The 23,958-nt window shown below is 28.2% G+C and overlaps 1 protein-coding gene across 5 annotated transcripts in view; it reads left to right on the plus strand.

Annotated features, from left to right (window-relative positions):
* The window catches only part of LOC142323592 (inter-alpha-trypsin inhibitor heavy chain H3-like), an 87,229-nt gene that overhangs the window by 10,312 nt on the left and 52,959 nt on the right, over positions 1-23,958 (plus strand). For all 5 annotated transcript variants that reach the window (XM_075363421.1, XM_075363423.1, XM_075363424.1 and 2 more), the window contains exons 2-4: positions 15,377-15,555; positions 17,575-17,685; positions 20,785-20,923. In XM_075363421.1, the coding sequence (XP_075219536.1) occupies positions 15,377-15,555; positions 17,575-17,685; positions 20,785-20,923 (429 nt within the window). The remainder of the gene's footprint in view (positions 1-15,376; positions 15,556-17,574; positions 17,686-20,784; positions 20,924-23,958) is intronic.

Below are 23,958 nucleotides of genomic sequence, written 5' to 3' on the forward strand. Positions count from 1 at the left end.
TTTTTAAAGAATTGTTTAAAAATATTGAAAAAATAAAGTATAACGTTTATGATAGTAATAAAAAAAAATTGCTTCTTATTTTGGTTCGACGGAATAATGTAGTCCCCCTACAACTACTTAAATCTTAACTCTCCTTAAGTGACAAAGACGTTTTTTTGTAATAGAAATTAAGAGTTAGAACCAAAAAAAAACAACACAATATTGTTTCTTTTGAGTGGGGAATAAATAAAAGAAATAAAAAAATTCTAAAAATATTTATATGTAGGTTAAGCGTACAGATTCTCTTGCGTAGTTTTTTTCTAAATATAACACCTCCAGTAAAGGCTAAAACAAAAATGTAAACATTTTTAAAACCTTTTTCTTTGTTTAAGTTCCGGGTTTTATAATTTTGGAAAATTTTAGACTTTTTTGATAGCCCTTTGTATGAAGTATAAAATATCAAAAAAGGAATTTAAATATTAAAACCGAAAAAAGAGCGAAAAACGTACATTTTAATTTTAAGAGGTGGGGTTTATAAAGTGCCTTTGAAGAAATATGAAATTGGTTTGGATTAAGTACTATTTTGAAATTTTGTAAAACCAGTTTTAAAAATCCAATTTATAAATAAAAAAAACGTCACTTAGAAAGAAAAGGTTTCTTACTGCAAAATAATTTTATTAAGCTTTTATAAAGTAGGTGGAGGCTTTATAGAGATTGTAAACATTTGACCAACGAACAATGTAACTATAAAGCAAGGCTTTGAAGATATCTACGCATGACCTGATTTACAGTATGTTTAGAAAAAGATTCTTATCTTTATCTTGTTACAATTATACGGTAGTGATGAAAAAAAAATACTAATAATTAAAAAATGTATTTTTTATAAACAAGTTATGTATCTATAATATTAATGTGTTGAGTTAATTGGTGTTATCTTGATATTTTACGACTTCTTAAAACAATTTACGTTCGTCTAATTAAAATTTATTTTTAAATTATCTGATGACACATTAATACATAAGGTCGTTTACAGTGTAACGATATAATCGTTACTTATTGATAGCTTAGTTATAATCGATAATGACTTCCTGGAAATCTGTAAAGAACTGTTAATGTAGTAAAGCAGTAGTTAACAGCGGAAGATGCGTTGTCACGATTAGAAATTTATTCTACTTACACATCGTTGAATACCGTATTCTTGAACAACTTCGATTTTCATTTTTACGGCTGATATTTAGACTGTAAAGAACTAGTAAAAAGTCGTTAAAGATACTTGACTTTTTTTAGATGATGATACTATTGTCAAAAATTACTTGTAATAAGGGTATGTCTTGACGTCGTTACGTTTGTTTGTTTCTTGCTGCCTCGCCGCTGTGTGGTTTGCTAATTACGGCTGAGTATATGTCAAGACCTTTTCTGATAACGGCCCGTGCTATCTATTAAACATAAATTCCGCGAGATTTCCATATAAATAGTGTATTGTATAATACTCTATCTCCTTATACTGTTCCTTTGTACGCGTTCAATGTTTTGTTTATATGCCGTGATGTCCGGATTTACAAAATCGTGTGAGCGATTTATTGATAAATATAATCCTTCAGATTGAAGACAAAAATGTTCCCCTCAGCAATGATTTAATAGTCGTTTTGGGAAACATTCTTTTATTTAAGTATTAGTAAGTTATTTTATATAAGTATATATTCTTTTATGTAAGTATTCTTTTAAAAATTTGAATTAGTGTTTCTTGCTCGTTAAACGATACCACGACAAGAAAACAAGGTTTGCAGTTCTTATCGGTCAAAAATTCAATCGCCCTCAGTTACTCGTCCCTTTCATTAGTTTCCACTTTTAGTCTCATCTGTCTCAAAAAAGTACTCCTGTCCCCGATCAGTATTTTCTAAAAAGAAATTGTATTTATTTAGCTTATGGGTTTTTCAGTGCACACACTTAACAAAGGTTTGGCTAACTAGTACATTAATGTAATAAATGCACGCGTAAAACACAAATTAATACACTCATATACAGTCTAAATATGAATATGAAAATTTTAAATTGTCCTTTTATTTATTCCATCAGAAAATCCAAAGATTTCTTGATGGCAAAATCCAGAAGTTTTACTATATAAACTTCCTGCAAGTAACTCCGATTGATTACAGTATTACGTCAGTTTGAATATGTGTAAAATTACATTGTGTCGCGGTTTTTTTTTCTTTAGACCCCCGTAAAGTTGAAAATTATGAGTATGGAAATATGGTAACTTTTGTTCTGGTTGCGACTTAAAACATACTATCTTTCCAGCAGAACACGATGAGCATTAGAAATCATTTAATTTAGGGTCACCGAGGCTAATTGTATAAAATTAACTAACGTTTCATCACAACCGGAGCAGACATTACACTAAGTAGAAGTATTTACCCTAGCAACAGAACGTAACTGAAAATTAAGGCGGTCAACATACATTATCGGCTGCAATACGACTCATTTCTTATCTTATACTGCCCAAATTTCTAAATGGTGAAACTAAATAAATTATTTGTAACACGTAATTTCGCGTTCAAATTTCGTATAATAGTTTAAATAATGTTAATTAAAAATTTAATTAGAATTAATGTCGGTCAAATAATAGTGCAGAATAACCCATTATTATTTAATCTCTAAGTTGATTAGGTTTTCAATGAAATCGTTCTAAATACACCTGTGTTCTGGTTTTGTCAATAGTTTCAAATTCTTAACAAGGAAAATAAACCCTTACAAACTCTTTACCAGATCAATCGAATCCGGTTCACTGTAATCAATATTAAATTACAATGTTTTATCTTCTATGTTTCAACGCAGTTTTTTCCTACCTTTTTTTTAAAGTTCACGTATCGGAATAATGTAAAAAATTTGTGTAATTTAATGTAAAAAATATTAAAAGTACTAAGAAAATTTCGTTTAGAATTGAGAAACGAACAAATAGCAGCAGTAATTAATACATATTTAACTGTAACTCTGATTATTTACAGTTTCAAATAACACTAAAAAACTTAAATGATCTGTTACTTTATAAAATATTACACCTCTGTTACATGATCTCAGGAAATAATTTTCATTGTAATTATAAAAACTATAGATTAAAAAAAATTAAGTGTGATATAAAAATAAAAAAGGTAAATTGATTACTAACTTATCTTTAATAAATGCTGTGAATATAACTTTGTTGTGGATATACTTATTATAGAAAAAAATGAGTAAAAATGAAAAATAGAACGGCTTAAGATTTCCAGTTAGCTAACCAATAGCGCAGAGGTTTTTTTCAGTTTAACCTCCGGGAATTACCGTTCAAGTGTTACTTCAGAGGATGATATGTATGAGTGTAAATGAACTGTAGTCTTGTACAGTCTTAGTTCGACCATTCCTGAGATGTGTGGTTAATTGAAACCCAACCACCAAAGAACACCGGTATTCACGATCTAGTATTCAAATCCGTATAAAAGTAACTGCCTTTACTAGGACTTGAACGCTGGAATTCTCGACTTCCAAATCAGCTAATTTGGGAAGGGATGTTCACCACTAGATTAACCCGGTGGATTTAGCGCAGAGGTATTAACCATACCCTTCTGCACATTCTTACTGCCAAGTGATATGATATCTGTCCTTGTTTCATAATGTAAACAAAAAATACAGTCTTACAACGAAAACAGTTTAAAAAGCGTACTTTTTAATTTAAACAAATTTATATACTTAGACATATTTTAGAAAAAACGGGTTGTGTGTGTATGTGTGTGTGCTCAAAAGTTGTTACGTAAAAAGTAATACATTGGCGCTACTGCTATTCTGATATATTAGTTATTAATATTATGTTATTATCATTATTATCAGTATTTATCAGTATTATTATCAGTTATTATCAGTATTATAATTATTATCATTTTAATCTGTTAACCTTTTTTTGTAAATCAAATACAAATTAAGACTCTAAATTTTAGGTTTCTTCAACATACTTTTAAAAATGCTTATTTTATGTAAAATTTGTTCGATTAGTAAGTGCAGTAGCATTGCTTTATATTATTATTTTCAGGTTCTGAGTCGCCAGTCGGATTTGTTGTTCTGCTGTAGGCGATCAGTAAATTTAAAAAAGTTCAATGATTATTTCTTTTACTTGTGTTAAACACTTTGATTATATTTTGTTCTGTATAATAAAAGAAGAGAAATTACAGTAGAAGATGTTTCAGAGTTGGACGTTATTTAAAGAGATTGGTGGTAACTTAGTGAATCAGATTATAATATAGATTATTATGAATCAAAAGTATCAAGTTATAACGAGTAACCTTCGGGTTTACGCTTTGATTGCAATGTAAGAGAAGTAACATAAACTTGTTTTAATTTCATTTTTTCTTTTTTAAAAGAACCACACTTCTTAGAAAAAAATTTAAAAAACCGGTTTGTTTCCAGCTGCTGATTTCATACTAGTATACCATTCTTATGAGTTAGGTTAGGTCAATAGTAAGGTACTAATGTTTAATGGTAGGCAAAAACTATATTATAACTGTGAGTACAGCCACTTTTCAATACTTGGGAAACAGTTGTCTTTTGTTCTTTATATTCTGTTACACAGTTTACTAACTAGCTGTACAAAAGAAAATTTTGATATTTTTTATTATCTCATAAAATATTATCTCTAATTTGTGTTTGCACTAATTATATAATTGAATGTAATACATTGCTTTATAATGGAAATATGCTGTTTTAATCTACTTGCCCAAGTCTTTCGTGTTGCTGAGATAGTTGTAAAGAAATAGAGATCCACGAAGTTTCAATGAGAGTTGCTTTTTCTCGTACTTATGATGTTCACTATAGACATACAGCCAGTCCTTGTGGTGAACAGAATGAAGGGTCAGCCTTCATGTTAGATACAGCCTTTCATATCATATCCAGATATGATTTGTATTTTAATGGGCTTGATATTGATATGAAACTGTATCTATATATATGAGGTCTGAAAACTTATATATGAGGGACTGGTTGAGAAAAACTTTTTATTTACAATCTAACTATACATGGACTCTATCACCTTCAAAATAGTTCCCTTGGGAAGCCACGCAATGCTTCAAACAGTTTTCGCACTTTTCATAGCAGTGTTGGAACTCAGAAACCAGAATATCCTTCAGAAGGTTGGTTACATTTTTTTTACCAAAATGGTGTCTTTTGAGGTGTTTTTTTAAAGTCGGGAACAGGAAAAAGTTGCAGGGACTCAAGTCAGGTGAATAAGGTGGTTGAGGAACTATAGGAAAGTTTTTTCTTTGCCAAAAACTCATTAATTGAGAGTGCATAGTGACAAGGTGCATTGTCATGATGCAGCATCCAGTTGTCTTTGATGGCTGGTCTCACATGGGCAACTCTTTTGTGCTGTCTTTCAAGAATTTCTTGGCAAACATATTGATTTACAATCTGTCCTTTAGGCAAAAACTCCTTATGGACAATGCTATTACCATCGAAGAAACAAATTAGCATGGTTCTGATTTTTGCTTTTTGGGACGTGGTGAGTTTGAAGTGTGTCACTCCTTGCTCTGGTGTTTTGTTTCTTGGTCGTACTCAAATATCCAAGATTCATCGCAAGTAATAACATTTTTTAGAAAGTCAGGATCAGTTTCAATTCGCCCTAGAAGATCGCGGCACACTTCTACCCTGTTGTTTTTCTGTTCAACAGTGAGATTTTTGGGATCAATTTTGCACAAATTTTTTCATGTCTGGTACATTTGCCAAAATTTGATGGACTGTGGTATGGTTCAAATTCAATTGTTCTGCAGTCATTCTGACGGTTAATCGCCAGTCGTACCGTATGAAGTCTGATTCGCTCAACATTGCCGTCATTTTTTGATATTGATGGTCTTCCATTGTGTGGATCGTTCGTAACTGATTCCCGGCCATTTGAAAATACTTTAAATAATCTGTAATCTGTGAAGAATGCAACAGGGAGCTACTTTGCTTCTCACCTTCCCTTTTAACTCTGATTTGGAATGCTTGTCATTCTTGGAAAAAACTCATTGTTCAAAGTGATTTTGACCTCATGTCAGGTCCACTACAGCCATTATGGTTATATCACTTAATATCCATATTATTATGGATATCCACTTAATATATCATATTATACAATATGATTATGAATTTGAGAATATTGTAGTGGTTTCAACCGCTTTATTTTTATAACTCAGAGTATTTCTTCATAATTGCTAATTGTAATCAATTAGTAAACAAATAATTAATGACTAGTTAAGGGTTTGATTCAGTGGTTGCTAATTATTTTTTGTATTAGTCATTCATAAATTATTTCATTTTATTTTGGCAAGTTTAAAATTTATTCATCATGTTTTAACATTTTCCTGATAATCAATAACTGCCCATAACAATGCTCCTTTGCATGCTGTTGGGGCTAATATTAACTAGAAATCTATCTATTTTTTTTTTCTTGAACATCTTCCAGTTTTTCAATAGCTTTTGTTTTTCTTTTTTTTTCAATTATCATTAAAAACTATCTTCTTCTTCCTCTTCCATATTTTTTTCCCATTCTTATACTGTGAAAATCCCACTATAATTTGATTACCTTAAATCCAAATATTTTTAAACTGGTAAAAAGATTGAGCTTCATTATCAGAAAAAGCTGAGTGTGTTGAGATTCAAAATAATCAGAGTACTTGTATGAAACGTAGGCAATACCCTTTGCTAATTCCTGTTACTTAGATATTTTGATCAACTGACAAAAATAAGCATCAGATAGTAAAACCAATAATGAGTAATGTTTACATAAATATATTTTATCTTGATTGCGTTATGTGTAAGAAGTAATTGTGTTTTAGTAGTATATAAAAAGTATTTTTCATCAAAGTTTAGAAAGCTAACCACATTGATAAGCAATAACTCTACCTGGAATGTCTGATGTATTGTTGACACTGCTAGTATTTTTTACTGAAGGGGATAGTGTATAGTGACAGGACGGGAAGGAAGAAGCCAATCGCTTTGTTATACTCGTGCTGTTAATTTTTCACTCTTCATTTTCATATATTATAAACAATATTTCTCAATATTTATTACCTTTATTCATTTTTTTATGCTTCCTTTTTATTCACACTTTTTTCACAATGTCTTAGCCAAAATCTAACTGCAGATTAGAACTAGGAGTGGCTTTAAAAGAGTCAAAGAAAATGTATAATAAAGAATCTTTACAACAAAATAACTGAAGAAAATCCAGAAATGTTATGTTCAGAATTTCAAGTTCGTGTAGCTGATCTCTGTGGTACATTAGTAACAGAAAAATAAAATGGAGAGAAAATGAAAATTTCTGTTCTCCTGGAAGATCTTGTAAAAGAACGAGGAAGAAAGTTAATTAATACTGGTCATTTTTAAAAAAAATTGTATTTAGAAATATTGAGCTCAACTTTCATTTACAGCACAAAATGTTACCAACATTAAAGAAGTTATTATTTTTAAAAACAGAATATTTTTATCTGAAGATAAATTACATGCACAAATTTTGTGGAAAATTCTGAATTTTAGATGAAAGAAGTATGAAAATAACAGCAAAATCTTGTTGGCAAATCATAATATAATTTGAAACAAGTAAATCACTTGTTTCAAATTATAGTTATGGTTGGACTGACGACTATATTTGAGTACAAAATCCTGTACCTAAAAGATCATGCTTGTATTGCTACAGGAGAGATCCCAAATGTATTTTTGATTTTTAAATTGACCTAGAAGCAAGGAAAATACTGGAAAAACATTAATGCTGAAAGCTACGAAAAATTGGTGACAAAGTTTTTGTAACTGTCAATGTTCTATATCATAACTTAAGATTTACACAAAATTACAAAAAAAAATCAATAACTGTGAGAATGGCTGGCTACAAAGCAGAAATATTTCATGTTCACAGATTTGTTAAAAATTTAACTTTACAAATTAATGTGATTAAATAAGCTACACTATGAAGATTACTTCTTTAAAAAAATATGTATTTACAGGATTTTGGTCACGTCGTATTAAGATTACAATCTGTTTCAAACCAATTGAGCATTTCAGTGGAAACGGAAAGTCAGGTTGTGGAAAAATATGTCATGTAGGCAGAATACAATAAAATAGAATTGTCATCTGAATATTAGAAGCACTGCTGGGAATACGCCTTAAAAATGCTATAGAATTATGATGAGACAGAATTGTTAACATGAATTGTTATCATTATTTATAGTAGGTAATAATGATAAAAAAAAGTGGCGATGGTGCTGTTGAACCTGTCATCAGATAGTGACTACACAAATGACTTGGATGGGATAGAACAAATAAGTTAAAAAAGTTTTATTCTTCTTTTCTTCCTACTTTCCCCTTTTCTTAAATTAAATAAAGAAATGAAAATATAAAAACCCAAAAATAATAAATAGAATGCAAAAAAAATAGCAAATTAAAGTATTACAAAAATGGACATCAGAAATAAGTATATAATAAAAATATCATTAAAGGAAACAAACACGTTCGTTATACAGCATACTCACACACGTTAATTATTTCTGTTGATGTTGTGCCTCCTTGCAGATCCAGCGATCCATTCTCACTCTACCGGTTGACTGAGCTTTCTAAACTTTATAGATAATAATTCAGTTTCTTTTTACCAGATAGACATATATAAAAAGTTTTTTTTGTGTAGCAACTTTCTTCAAAAAACAAATTTCTGACAGTAGCACGTAAAGAATTGTAAATTGTCAGTGACATTCATAATTTTATTATATAAATTATATTCTAAACAGTGTCTTTGTAATGTATATGTGTTTTATGGATTGCTATTTTTAAAATCTTATAATTTCGTGGCCTACACACATATACACATATTCAGACGGTAATCATTTGCTATCATCTTAATGTTATAATGCTTCTCATTTCCTGTACTTCTTCTTTTTTTTATTGTTTTGGTGATTGCTTCTTGTTGTTAAGGTTAAATGTATAATTTTTCCTAGACTTTTTTTACTATTGTATTCAGTAAAGTATAAATTGTACAAGCTTATTTTTTCATGAAAATTATTTTTACCTATTTTAATTTTAACAATTTATTATGTAATACATTATAAGTTAACTTTCTAGTCTTTGATTTCTTTAATAATTTCCATTGTTAGCTTATCCCTCTACTGTCAAATTAACTTAACCTGAATTTCAAAACATATGGCTAAACGACCCATGTTTTATCATTTTACAAGAATTATTATCTCTTCCTATATTCATTTTAACATATCTTTATTTTTAAGATTAATCAACTTATAACTGTCTTGACACCTTGCTGCTGTAACATCATATTCCAAAAGCCTCGATTCTTTTCCTTCTTGTTTTCCTTAATATCCGTGTGTTATTATTTCACGAAGTGTTTCATTACTTATATATTTACTTGTTTATTTAATACTACCAAGCTTCTTTCTTGTTTGAAAGATCTGATTTATCCAAATCCAACCTTTTAGTAACTTCTATATTTAGTCCATTTTTTATACAATATTATGTAAATTCAATTTATTATATTGCTCTTTCTTAATATTTTACCCTTTATTATCTGTTACATTTCATTACACTTGCTTTATTTTTAAATAGAATCTCTCTGTAAGCAATGAATCAATGCTGCAATTCATTATTATTTTTTTTAAACATTTGTTTGTTTCCATTAAAAGAACAGCCATAATTTTCTCTTCTCAAATTAGTATTCCTTTTTCAAATTCATCCATTAACTTTTTTAAAATTCCTTTTTTATATAATGAGAAAAGGAATAGAAATTTCTAGCTTTAAATGCTCTTATCATAGATATGTTCAGATTAATAATAATACCACATTCTCTTTATTTATTTTTTGATAAGAGGTGAGTGAGGATTTTATTTAATGCATCATGAATCTGTTCTGAAATTCAAAAGATTCATAGTTAATATGTTACAGCATAAATTTAAATCGGGGAAAAACAAGTTTATTAATTCACACGGGATAAATTGTTTTTTTTTTTTATTTGATGACTTTTCTTTAGTTAGATAATTCCTTTCTTTCAACCCGTTTTTCATATCTTTAATCTTCTGTTTCCCAGTGTTTATTTATTCACTCACATTAGGCTAACACCCTGTTACAGATAGTTCAATTTTCTTCTTTCTGGATGAGAAATGAATTTTTAAGTGTTGTATATGTCAAGCCTGACTGGAATTTAAACCTGGAACCTCCACAGCAGAAGTACTACTACTACTCCTTCCATATTGGTAACAGAGGTACTACCACTTTCCTGTGGAGACTGGTTCAGTGTTTTTTGAGATTTGGCTGGATACCCGCCAGATCAGTTCTAACATTGTGGGAGACTTATTTGAGTTACTATCCTCTAACATTTTTATACAAACAGCTCTCCTTATAGACCTGTTCAGAAAGTCCTGTCTGATAGCTGTAGTAAATCTTAACTTGGAACTGATATGTTTATCAGATAAAGCTGGAACTCTTAATCTCTCTTAATATATAAACATACAAATCTACTGCATTTTTTTTTTTTAATTATTTTGTGAAAGGATGATAGTAATGTCCTGTGTTTTGTAAATTTCAAATACATTACCAGACTGCAGAAGAATTATTTGTTTATAAATAATGAATAGATTTTACATCAATTTGTTATTTAATTATTAAGATGTGCATTAGATTACAATAAATTGTACAGAAAACTATGCATTTAGTTTTGTATTCAAATAACCTAAATCTAAAGTTTAAATTTTAGGGATCCAAGTCTCTATAACATAAACTCTGAAGTTTTGTAATCCTTGTATTTCCCCATTTTTTTTTTCATTATTTTGATTTTTTCCCCATTTTCCCCATCTGCCCTGAAGATTTTTAGTGAATTTCAAAGTTTAAGCTTATGAAAAGATATAAACAAATTTTTTGATAGAAATAAAATATATATATTTTGTACAATATGTCTACAATTTCCGAATTAGAATTTAATGTAAAATGAATTTTCTAAATTCTTATTTAAAATCTGTAAATAATATGTGTTAAAACAATTTCCTTTTAAATTTTTATCTTTTGTGCTGATTTTATTTCTTTAAATATTCGCTACAATATTATTTTTTTTCACTGAATCTTGCAACACTGAAATTAGAATACATAGTAAACAATGTTGTTTTTTTCTAGTGAACTAAGAAACTATGTGATATCTACTGAGATATCTACAACTAAGTTGTAGATATCTCAGTTGGACTTTGGGTACCAGCACACCAATTAAGAAATTTTAACAATTTTGTACAATCTTGTAGCAACACAAATACACCCATTTTGATCTACAGTCACATATAAAGATTATTACATTATAATTTACTAATTTTAAAGAGTTTTGGAGTGAGACATTTTATTAAGAAAGTGTCATAGAACTAGTTAATTTTTCATAAAAATGATCATTTTTATGAACTAAAATCAACAACTTTATTCTCATCTTTTTTTAGTTAATTATGGGGTTTTTTCTGATGAGCTGAAAGTTTTAGCATGGCTTCCTTGATCCTTTATGCTAATTCAGAGATAATTTCTTTTTTCTATTAATCCAAGGATTTGCAAATTGTATATAATTAAATACGTACTGAATAAATAAAGTGTTTATTTATAGTAGTAAATTGTATAATTATGGAATGAATTATTATTAAATAATTATAGAATCGTGAAACTTTAAAAAAAAATCATCCCCCTTGGAAAAAAATTGATGGTCATCATGTAACCTTCTAGGTAACTCATATTTTTAAATCCAAGGTTAAACAAATCAAGGTTAGACAAAATAAATCTCCAAGTTTGTATATGAAAAATATAACCAATAAGTTATAAATAATTATTAATCTGATGATATAAGATATAATTATTTATTTATGAAGAAATACATCAATAATTATATGAATTTTTAGGTATATTATAATCTAACTCGTAATTTTAAAATAATTTTCTTTTTTTCCCTTGATATGCAGTGTTGCATACTGTAATTTAATATAATTAAAACTTTTGTTTTACTTTTTTTTGAGGAAAAAGGATATAAGAATTACTGATATTACATTGAAATTACAGAAATTATTCTCCTTATTATTTTTGTATTACCATATTCATATAATTGAAAATCTAAGATGTACTGAACTTTTTTTTATGATAATTGATTACCTATTATTTCATAGGTTTTTCAACATTTTAAATTCGGTTTTTTTTGTCATTTAAGAAGGTTTTGCAGATTTAAATACTTCATTATCATTGCGTCATGATTTGATCATAAGAATATATATTTCTGTGTTGTGCTGTAGTCAATCTGACATGACAAAGTATCCCTCCTGAAAGTGGTGTAGCCTTCCTGGAAGAAAAAAACAAACATTTCATTCCATACTAGGTAGAGTGAAGTAGTTTCTTGTAACCTTTTTCACCAAGTCATATCGGTACATAGCATTATACCAAGCCTATTAATTGCAGATAATGTACAGGCATATCAGTGATAACTAATTAATATAACCATTTCCTGTGGAAACATAATGGTATGTACACTGAGCCCACTTAATATGTGACTATATATGATAAAAATAATTACTTACGTAAAAATAAAATTTAAATATGGTGGGTGTGTGTTGTCTTTTTTTTACGTTAGTAGTTTCAGTCTATTATATATAATGTAACTTCATTCACTTTTTTATTTATTTTTTTATTATAAACCTCTGTACCCCAAATTCTTTCAAGAAAAAAAATACATAAACTAAACATAATAAAAATGTAAATGACTATATTCGGAGCTGTGGCAAAAAATTAACAAATAGATTTGATTTAAGAGCAACTTTAATTTGAAGTTTTGAAAATTCTAAATTTATTTTCTTTATTTTGAAAAGTTTAAATCTTTAAAAGGAGTATAGTATGTCCTCAGTTTGTGCTCTGAGAACCAAGTTGATTTAATAACAAGAAAAAAATTTTTTTTTTCTCTTTAGAATAAGAATTATGTTTACATCTTAGTTCCAACATCAAAATTAAATATCAAGGAAAAATTTAATTATTGAAATCCTATATTAATTAAGATTTTAATTATATTACTTTATTAATTGTATAATTGCAAACTCCATAAGTTAAATTACACAAATATAATGTGATTTCCTCATACTATAATATACAATTACTATAATTATTTTTTAATGTTTAATGTATTTACAAAAAATAAAATTACAAGAAAGATTATTTAGTATTGCTAATTTTTATTAACAAATTATTTATTTACTTTTTATGTCCTTGAATTTAAAAAAAAAAATCTAAAAAAACATTATTTAGCGTAACCTAATTGTTAGTTGGAAACAGGAATAAAACCTGTAAAGTTATTATGTGCATGCCAGTATCTACCACTTGAACTATTGTTCTTAATTGCAACTCTTATAAAAATATTTCCAACAAAAGGAAAGTTTTAGAAATAAATAAATTCCAAATTTATTTTCACATAACATTTTTTACACTGCAAAGATAGTAAAAATATAGTTTGTGCTTGAAAATTATTTTGTAGTTACCTTCCAGATAGTGGAATGTGACGGGCCTCACTTTCGAGACTGTATTGGGAAAAGTAGGGTTAGGGTTATGTTTAGTTCAAATGTGAATATTGAAGAACACTGAGCATCTTAGCTTAGTCTTTAGCTAGTGAACTTTGCACATCCGTTCATTGTTGTAAACATAATTTTGATGTATTGTACATTTCTCATCATGAAAGAAATCAAGTTCCTTGTAGTAATTTAAAAATACCTTTTTTTATATAAAATTTCAAACAAAATTTTGTCCTTTTTAGTTTTGGTTTCTTTTTAAATTTTTGCTAAAATACATCTGAAAGAGAACATGTCAACAACAAAATTTTTCAAGGATGAAGAAGTAGTAAAAGCTTTTAAGAAAAATTTTAATAAAAAATTGTTGCTAAAGATCTTATATTTTTGTTTATATTATTTATGATTCTTTTTTACAAAGTTTTACTATGAGAAGAATGGAATACTGGTATACAAGTATAACATTAAATAAATATTATTAATCACTTACATTCTATGTGCAATATGTAAATTTATTATTCAAGAATATAGTTTCAGAGATTTTATTCAATTCCCTCATTAGCAATTTTATGTTTAGCATTTAGTTTACCTTTCGCGAAAGTTAGTTTGGTTATTGGGTGAAATTCAGAGATGCACTCATAAATTTTCCAGTACTGGAATATTTGATTTTTTATTATAGCAGACTGCAAGAATATGATCCACCGAAATAGGCAGCTGGCCTCATGTCATGAAAAATATACATTCATTTTGAAGTTATGTTAAAACAAGTGTTATGCGAAAGGAAATTTTTTATTTCTCTTAAAGTTAATCTCTTTTCATGATCAGATTTCATAACAATATTAATTACAAGAAATATTAATGTACAATCCAGTATTTTCATAGAATTAAGGTAATAAAAATGACCTCTTCTAATAGTTTTAAATAAAATCAGATAAATAGTTGGTTTAACGGATAAAAATTTGAAAAAATGTAAGCAAAATGTTGCATAACATCCAGGCTGAGTAAAGTTTTGTGATGTGAAACCTGGAAACTATTTCTTCCCTTTACCAGTTATAACAAAAATGAATTGGCACTAATAATCCTTATTCAGAAGTCAAAATTCATTAAAAATTGGTTATCCCAATCTCAAAATATAAAGTAAAATTATACAGAAAAAAAATTAGGTTTATTGTCCTCCACTACTGAAATAAATTGCAAACATACATAACCTAAATGATATGCTAATGTAATTGAATCATTTAATTAGTACAAGTACATAATACATAATCTTTGAGTCCAGAAATCACAAAAAGATAAAAGAGTTCTTGAACTCTTCTTCATGTTTAGTCAATGTTACTTACATAGATTTTCTCAAAATGAATTTTTCTATAAATTTTTATGCAAAATTTTATTTTTTTATTGGTAGTTTAATGAAGTTATTGTATATTAAACATAAAAAATTGCTGTTATCACAAAAATGTTTTTTGTGTTTTATAATAATTTTCTCAAAAATTACTGTAGGTACAATTTAGGAACCTGTTTTATTCAATTCTTCAGCTCGAAAACCTTAAGAAACCATCAAACTTACCACTTAATTTAAGTTGAAAAATTTCAGTATAATTTTATTTTACCGTTTCAGCAGAAATCAGGATAAAATTTTTCACAAGCTATAAGTGAAACAGAAGCATTTTCCAGACTCATGTTTATGTGAATTTTCGCCTTCATTTTCATTGTAGGACATGCCTTGAAATTTCTTCCACTTCCTTGTGAGACCAGTGTTTAATCTTTCACCACCGTTAAATAACACTATTATAAATTAACAAATTATAAGACTGTATATTAATTTCTTATTTAATTTTTTTTTTCAGAAAGATGATGGACCTACAATTAAACCAATAATAAAATATATAGAATATAATAGTGATATTCAACATCGTTACGCTAAAACTCTTGTATCAAGCAATGTTGCCAACCCAGCAAATGTATCACAAGAAGTTCATTTTTCTCTTGTTTTACCGGAAACTGCATTCATATCTGGTTTTGTAATGTCAGTACTTATGTATTTATTATTTTTTAATAGTAGATAACTGGTTTATAATGATAATACTGAGGGCATGTGAGCCAGATATATACTTTATTATCAGCAGAAACACCGGTGAAGTGTAATTTAGATTAATAATATGTTTGAAACTTACATGTTTTTGTGCAGTTTATATCTGAGTAGTCAAGATGAAAACAATTTAATCTAAATTTATTGACTGGATAAAACATAGTTCCATAAGAAGTTATGTAACATTAGGGAAATTAAAAATGTTGTAGGTATTAATTACTATCTAGTTAAACTTTACCTGACAATATACCAGAAATAGTTCAATAAAAATGACTTCAGTCATTGGCAAATTATCGTTACTTTACCTACTTTTGCTGTTGCTTATTTTAACATGTTTTTTTTGTTTTTTTTTATTAATATACATTTTTAATAGCAATGATAATTAGTTTATTGGTGCATAGTTTCAGTTGGATCCAGATTTGAAATTTCATCTGCCTAATAGTATAAACTTATATCGGCACTCTAAAATTAAATACCTTTTTACTTTATTTTTCTTGAAATCTTGAAGTCAAAATAACTATTAAAAATTCAATTTTTTTAAAATTGGTTTACATGTGCAATAAAATGCCTTTGGGCAATGAATATGGAAGCAGCTAAAGATAAATTGGAGGGAATATTTTTATCACAAGATACAATTGGAGCATATATCTATTGTCTTCAACCACTGTTTTGAATCAGTTGTCATTTACTGTAACCTTTAGAAACACTATACATATGTATGTATGTGTGTGTATATATATATATATATATATACTCGTGTGTGTTTATATATTTACATACAATTTTTTTTTATTATCGTGATGGCCTCCACATCTCCTCATATAGCCATTCCAGCCTTCATGAAGATAAGTATTTAATTAAATATGAAAGTAGAATGACCAATTCCAAAATGTGAAGCAAGTGTATAGAACAGTATTTTTTCATACCCAGACATGTACATTGAGGGAAAATATAAATTAAACAGATAAAATAATTATGTGAACAAAAATATTAAATTTAAGTGCACTATTTACACACTTAAATTAAAATATTTAGTTCTACTATTGCTTACCATTTTATTATTATATAAATTATATTAAAAATAGTATAATGATTAAAAAGTACTATCGTCACTTAAAGTACTACATAATCATTTTGTAAAAATCATAATTATATTTAATAGTTGTCTGTAGTGCTATAATCTTTCTCTTAATGACAAACATTTTTATTATAAATGAAAATCATCATAGGTACAACAATTATTCAGTCTTCTATTCACTTAATAAATTGTTGTAGCCTACTTCATTGTAGATACAGTGGAATACTGATTATCTGGATTGATGTTTGCAAGGCTGAATATGGATAATTGGAAAATTAAAAAAGGTTCTTCATATTTACTAGACATACAGTTATAATGTTTAGTGAGTATCACACTTAATAAAAATATAAAAAAGGAATGTATTTCAGTGAAATCAAAGAGATACTCAGAACATACATACAATGTAAATGAAAAAAACAAAAGCAGTAATATGTTATACAAAATTTAATGAGTAGAAATTTGCTAATAAAATAATCAGAATTTACAAAAATTATTTGAAAGAAATTAAAACTGTATCTAACTGTTTTATAAAAAAAAAATCATTTAAAAAACTACAAAAAATATATTGTGGGAAAATTGAGTTAAGTTATTGTGTATTATAAAAAAATATAATTTCTTAAAAATACAAAAGATTAAAAAAGTTGTAAGAAACTGTATAGAATTACAGTTAGAATTTCTGTATAGAATTTCTTCTCCATTCTTTTTTTCGCTCCAACCAGTTCATAGCTTTCATAGGCTTTTTTGTGTTATGGCCCTGAAAGCAAATCATTACGTTATAATTTATGTTTGGCCATTTGACGTACCTAAATAGAATTTTTTTTAGGAAATTTTTTTATTTATTTACATGCTTTATAGTTCATCGCTTCTTTTTTTTTCAGGATAATAAAAGACAAAGAATATGAAGCTTATGTAAAAGAGAAAGAAAAAGCAAAACAAATTTATAATGAAGCAGTTGCAGCAGGTCAATCTGCAGCACATATTGAACAGAGGTAAGTTAAATAATAAATATTGCTTTTATGTAATATAATATTGATTCTTTTTTATAAATTAAAATTATCAAATCTCAAAATTTTAACCTCCCGTACCACAAGGAAAACACTGTTTGCGCTACTCCAATAACAACTATAGGATAAAGTTGTTAAAAACCTATTTTTATAGATATATGGTTGGGATGAGTAGTTACAACTAATGAGTTTAGGTTTGTTTGATTAACCCACTGGGTTGATCTAGTAGTGAACACGTCTTCCCAAATCAGCTGATTTCGAAGTCAAGAGTTCCAATGTTCAATTCCTAGTAAAGGCGGTTAATTTTTATATGGATTTGAATACTGGATTGTAGATACTGGTGTTCTGTGGTGGTTGGGTTTCAATTAACCACGCATCTCAGGAATGGTCGAACTGAGATTGTACAAGACTACACTCATACATATCATCCTCTTTCACCCTCTGAAGTAATACCTGAATGGTAATTCCGGGAGGCTAAAACAGGGAAAAAAAAGGTTTGATTAAAGATATAAGCATTCAAAATGCGGTCAGATTTGGTAATGCATTAATAATATCAGGAATTTATTTTCTCTGCTCGTCTTTATGGTTCTTTTCCTAGTAATTCCTTTTCCAAAAGCCTGAAGCAATACGGTTGTCCCTTTTTGATTTCATAATTGAGAGACAGCAGTTAAACAGTTAACGCTTATTCTGTTCTTGCTTTTGGACAGTAGCTAATTACTTACAATTTCAATAACAAGAAATATTCAAAGTTTCTTATTACAACTATTTATAAACTCTTCCATTCATCTCTCTCTAACAAAGTGGTAGATTGAATTGGAAAAATGGCACATCTCTGCCTAAAACCAGCTGATTTAAAAGCCAACATTTCAATACTACACTACTTAGTCAAGTCTGAATACTTTTCAGAGTTTTTCAGAATACCTAGTTGTTCGAACCTACATATTGATTTAATCCAGTTGAAGCATAGGGTGGGAATGGGTAGCTGGACTGTCTTCATGCTATCTATGACATCCTGATACAGTTCACTATTCCCTCCACTGTAAGATAGTGGATAGATGTGCTACTGCACATTATTATCACGTACGTTATTTATCATATAGTGTTGTTGTACAACGTGATTACTAGACTTGAAAGAATTTTATCATGTATGCAGTTTAAAATATCTTTAAATAAATAAAAATTTCAGTAAATAAACAGAATTTAGCAACTTTTGAGTTCTCCAAAAAGTCTATGCAACTTTTTTCAGTGTAATATTTTTCACTTAAAACTACAAACCTTCTAAATAACAAGCAGAAGCAAATTTAATAAATAAATATTAAGTTTCCAAAATTCATGTCTTAATATTTTCAAGTACTTTATTGATGACTTTTATGATTAGTGCTGCTGATCTCATTCTAGCGTCAGCTGATGTTTGTTCCTGATAGTTTTATTGAGTTACATAGGCTCATATTTAGAATGCAGTCAAAAAGTATGATGTTTGATTAAAATGTTTTCTGTTCAACTACATTGTTTATTGTATTTTTTTATATTTCATAATTTGTTCCATTTTTGTTGTTTGTCTAAAACATCAACGTTATTGCTAACATTAGTGAATCTTTCATAGATGCACACTGTTAATTTTTTATTCTATACTACAACTTAAAATATTCATAAATTTTGAATAACAAAATACATTGCAAAAATATATTAAATGGTCAGACCTAATTAAAATCCATACTTTTCAACCACATTCTAAATGCATATCTGCATTAACAAAAAAACAAAAAAAACTATCAGCAATTTTGGCCAGCCAGGGTGAGAATAGCAGTCACTGAAGATTGAAATAAAAGTGAACTGAAAATGCTGACATTAATTTTGAAAAGATAATATTTGTTAAGTTTGATTTAATTTATAGTTTAATGTTTATTGCTGACCATCTGATAAAAACATAGCAAATTGTATTTTTTTATTAAATTTTGCTAGTTTTTAATATTTTTATTTTAATAATATGTATTTATAAATTAGTTTATTTGTTTTATAATGGTATACATCAATAAATATGTTCATTAAATATATTATGTACATGAAATAATTAATCATTTATTTGGCTATTTAGAAATGTGACTTTTGTACTGTCCTATATTGATAAACTTTAAATTGTTATAGATAGTATTCAAAATAGTTATAATTTATAAATAATTACTGTTAATATCAATATGACGTTGGTTGTAGATAGGATGCTATACTGATAATAATATTGTAACAAAAATTTAATAATAAACTTTTCATTGAAAATCTTGGTGAAAAATAGATATCTTATTTTTATAATTTTGAGATTAGGTATATTTTCTGCTTGTTAAAAATTTAAATAGCATTTGTCAAAGTGAAGTATCTTTAAATGATAATCTAAACTGCATTACATTCTCTTAATAATTTTAATAAGGCACATTGTTTTAGTTTTATGGAATCTATGTTGTAACACACTCTACTGGTATTTTTAATTAGAATATACCATTTGTAATCTTCATTTGATTCTCCTTATTTTACACATCTTTGTAATTTATTGAGAACCCAAAAAATGAGTTCTATACAGTAGATAATGTTACAGTTTTTGAGTATATATTTTAATATACAATAAATGACCATTAGCAGGATTCTAATCTCAATTTGCCCTCAATGTATCCAGAAGGTAAGCTGCTAGTTGGATTATGAAAGAATGGATATCTTTCTTTAAAGCTTGGCTAAAGTTAGAAGCAGTTGACTTACTGATGAAAAACATTAGTTTGGTTATTATTGTAATTTATATTAGATGTAACAAAAATTCTTGAAAATAACAGATATCACATAAGTGTTCATTACTTTAATATTTTCTTATTTTTTGATGTGTTTTATTATTTAATTTATTATTGTAATCATAAAAAAAGCACCGAAATATATCTTTAAAATCATATCTGGATTGATTCTTTTAGTAGAATACAGAAGATTCACAAGTTAAATATAGTTTAATAAATACTGAAACAGGAATGAATTCTTTCAAAATTATTTTAAGGTTCTTTAAAATTGAAGATTAATTTTTTTTATATTAATTAATGACTATTGTTTCAGTGTAAGAGATTCAAATCGCTTTCAAGTATCTGTGAATGTTGAAGCTGAAGGCAAAGTTACATTTAAATTAACATATGAAGAGCTTTTAACTCGAACACTTGGAAGTTATGTACACACTGTTAATGTTAACCCTGGGCAGGTAAATATACATTATAGTATTTTGAGTTTATGTCCGATTTAACTTACATTTCCTACAATAAAGTCATGAGTACCTTTTTGCAAAAGCAGTTGAAAAAGTATGACTTATTTTCAAAGTGTATAAAATGAGCTTTAACAAAATCGTTAAGTAACGTTAATTTAATTCCTTTTCAAGTAGTGTGTTACAGATAACATTGTTGTTGATAGCACCTATTTTCAGATGGTTAAGAAACATTAGTTTATGGTGAAATAGAATATTATGTCTATGATGTGTGGTTCAATATATTGTTTTTCCCTAATTTAATCAATTTCTTTGAAAATGAATTATATTTCATTTGAGTTTATAGTATTTTCTGTTTTATATAAAACTAAAAGTGTAAAAATTCTAAAACTTAATTTACATGTTATACCAGGTTATCATTTGAAAAGTTACCACATTTATTATTCAACAGCTATCATCTCATTGTATTTCTGTTTACAGGCATGGAACCTTTGTAAAATTATTTTTAAAGGAGTGGAACCCACCCTCTTTGTTATACCTACACCAACTTAAAAATCTTAAATGGCAATGATAACATTTAATTACATTAATTGACAACCCAAACAAAAATAATGAATTTTGGTGAAAAGAAAATTTTAATCCGCCCACCCCTTCGCTTGGTAGGTGCGAAAAACCATTTGGGGTAGTACGTTTTTTAAATTTCAGTCCAACAAAAATAATTATAAAATCATGTGGTATTACTTCTTAAACCATTTGAAATAATCATAATCTGTGGATTAAAACTGAAAATTATTTTTTAAATTAACAACACAAAATTTTGCCCTTAAATATTTTCTAAATTTTCAAAGGTTAAAACTTAATTTTTTTAAATGAGATGATGTAGCTTGTGACACCTCACTGGAAGGCTCTTTAAATGACAAGTAATTTGGTACAAGTAAAATAAAAATTGGTTCACTGGTATTGAAGTTATGATTAAAAATATGGTTTTTTAGGTTATACAGTGTTACTGACCCAAAGCATTAGGTCTGAAATTGTCTGTTCTTCTTAAAAATGTGGGATTTAGATTTCTCCCAACATAATTAAACACAACATTATAACATCAGTTAAACACAAAAAACCAATAACACACTACTTCTTTGCTGGCAACTTTGATGAAAAATTGATTACCTTGTTATAAGAGGTTATAATTTTCTGCCAATTATTGAGATCTTAGTTTCTATGGCAAATTTTTGCAAATTTTTTTCTTTCATATTGTATAATTAATGGCAAAAAGTATTAATTGTATTTATTTCAGCATCATGTTTTATTTAAATTGTTGTATTCTGCAGTTAAAATTGGCATTTGGCCTTTCATTTTTTGCCTTTAGTAAATGTGTGTCACTAAAATGACTTACAATCTGGAAGAAAGGATTGAACTAATTTTTACATATGGAGAACAATATATATATATATATATATATATATCTAAAAATAACTAAACTTTCTTTGGTTAGACAAATATAAAAAAACTAAATAAGTTAGAAAATTATCCAGATTAATAGAAAATTTTCTAATGCAATTCATTAGGTCAACAACCAAACAAACAAAAAAACAAAAACAGAAAACATTGACGTTTCGTCCAAGGTGTAGGATTTTATCAAGACAAACCACAAATGATTTGTTGAAAATTTTCTATTAATTTGGATAATTTTCTAACTTATTTAGTTTTTATATGTATATAATATAATTTTATATATATATATATATATTCGAATGAACTTACAAGCATCACAATTTTTACAATAATTTAACAATATTATGTATGTCTATTGCACCTTTTTGTCACAAACACAGGACACAGTGGGTCTGCCATTCCAATGCCTCGGGGGTAAGAATATGGATGTCTTGTAGCAAGCTTCTAAAAGATGTATTTGGACAAACCAGGGCCAGGTGGGCGATCGTTTTCTCTTCAGCTCCACATCGGTCGCATCGTGGGCTTTCCCCAGCTCTTATTACAGATACCATGATTTATGCGAATCCTGTTGTTGTTACATCACTGTCTTCTGGGAAGAGTAAATCCTGGTACCCTCAGAGTTGGATCTGTCATAACATTGGAGTTAGTGATATTCTGACCTTGCCATAGTGATGTCCAGTGATTCTTTGTGTTGAGGTCATTGACCTGATCAGCAGCTGCTACAGGTGGATGTCTGGACTTCAGTCTCCAGTGCTGTTTGAGAAAATACATATCAGCATGACTAGGTAGAGATAGGTTAGCATTATATTTTTCCAAATGTGATTTGAGGGCTGCCAGTCGTTTGGGGGTGTGATATTACTCAGCAATGGCAGCCACTGGAGCGGAGTTGTTCTAATGGTTCTGGTTATGGCTCACATAGTCTGGTTCAGACGTGTGTCAACGAGCTTGATGTGGCAGCTATTAATCCAAACGAGCACAATATTCTGCGGCTGAATGTACAAGGGCTAGTGCACAGATTCTTAGAGTTTCGGCAGTAGCTTCCCCAAGAAGAATTGGCCAGCTTCTGAATCAGGCTGGCTCTAGTTTTAATTTTAGCCAATAATTTTTCAAGGTGTTGTTTAAAGGTTAGTGTTCTGTCAAATGTGACACCAAGGTATTTTGGGTGAGGGTTATGTTTCAGTGTGACTCCTTCATAGTTAATGGGAAGAGTTCTTTGAGCTTCCTTGTTGTTAAGATGGAATGCCGTGACTTCAGTTTTATTTGGATTCAGCTGGTGTCCCCATTTTTAAAAAAATATTTACTGACTGTACTATAAGGTCTTTTGTCAGTATAGCCTCAGTTTGGGCTAAGTTCGAGCTTTGGATACTGATGCAGTATCGTCTGCATACATGAATTTTCGATATCTAGTTGGTGGTATATCTCAGATATAAATATTAAACAATAGAGGTGCCAGTATGAATCCTTGTGGTAGGCCATTTTGTAGGCTGTAGAAAATGCTTGACTTTCCGTTGTGATGTACTTGGAAAAGTCTATCACTCGATAGATTTAGATAGACTAGGCATCTCATTCAGTAAATTAAGGAA

Source organism: Lycorma delicatula, chromosome 4 (genome assembly GCF_047948215.1).
Source record: "Lycorma delicatula isolate Av1 chromosome 4, ASM4794821v1, whole genome shotgun sequence".
Classification (NCBI taxonomy): Eukaryota; Metazoa; Arthropoda; class Insecta; order Hemiptera; family Fulgoridae; genus Lycorma; species Lycorma delicatula.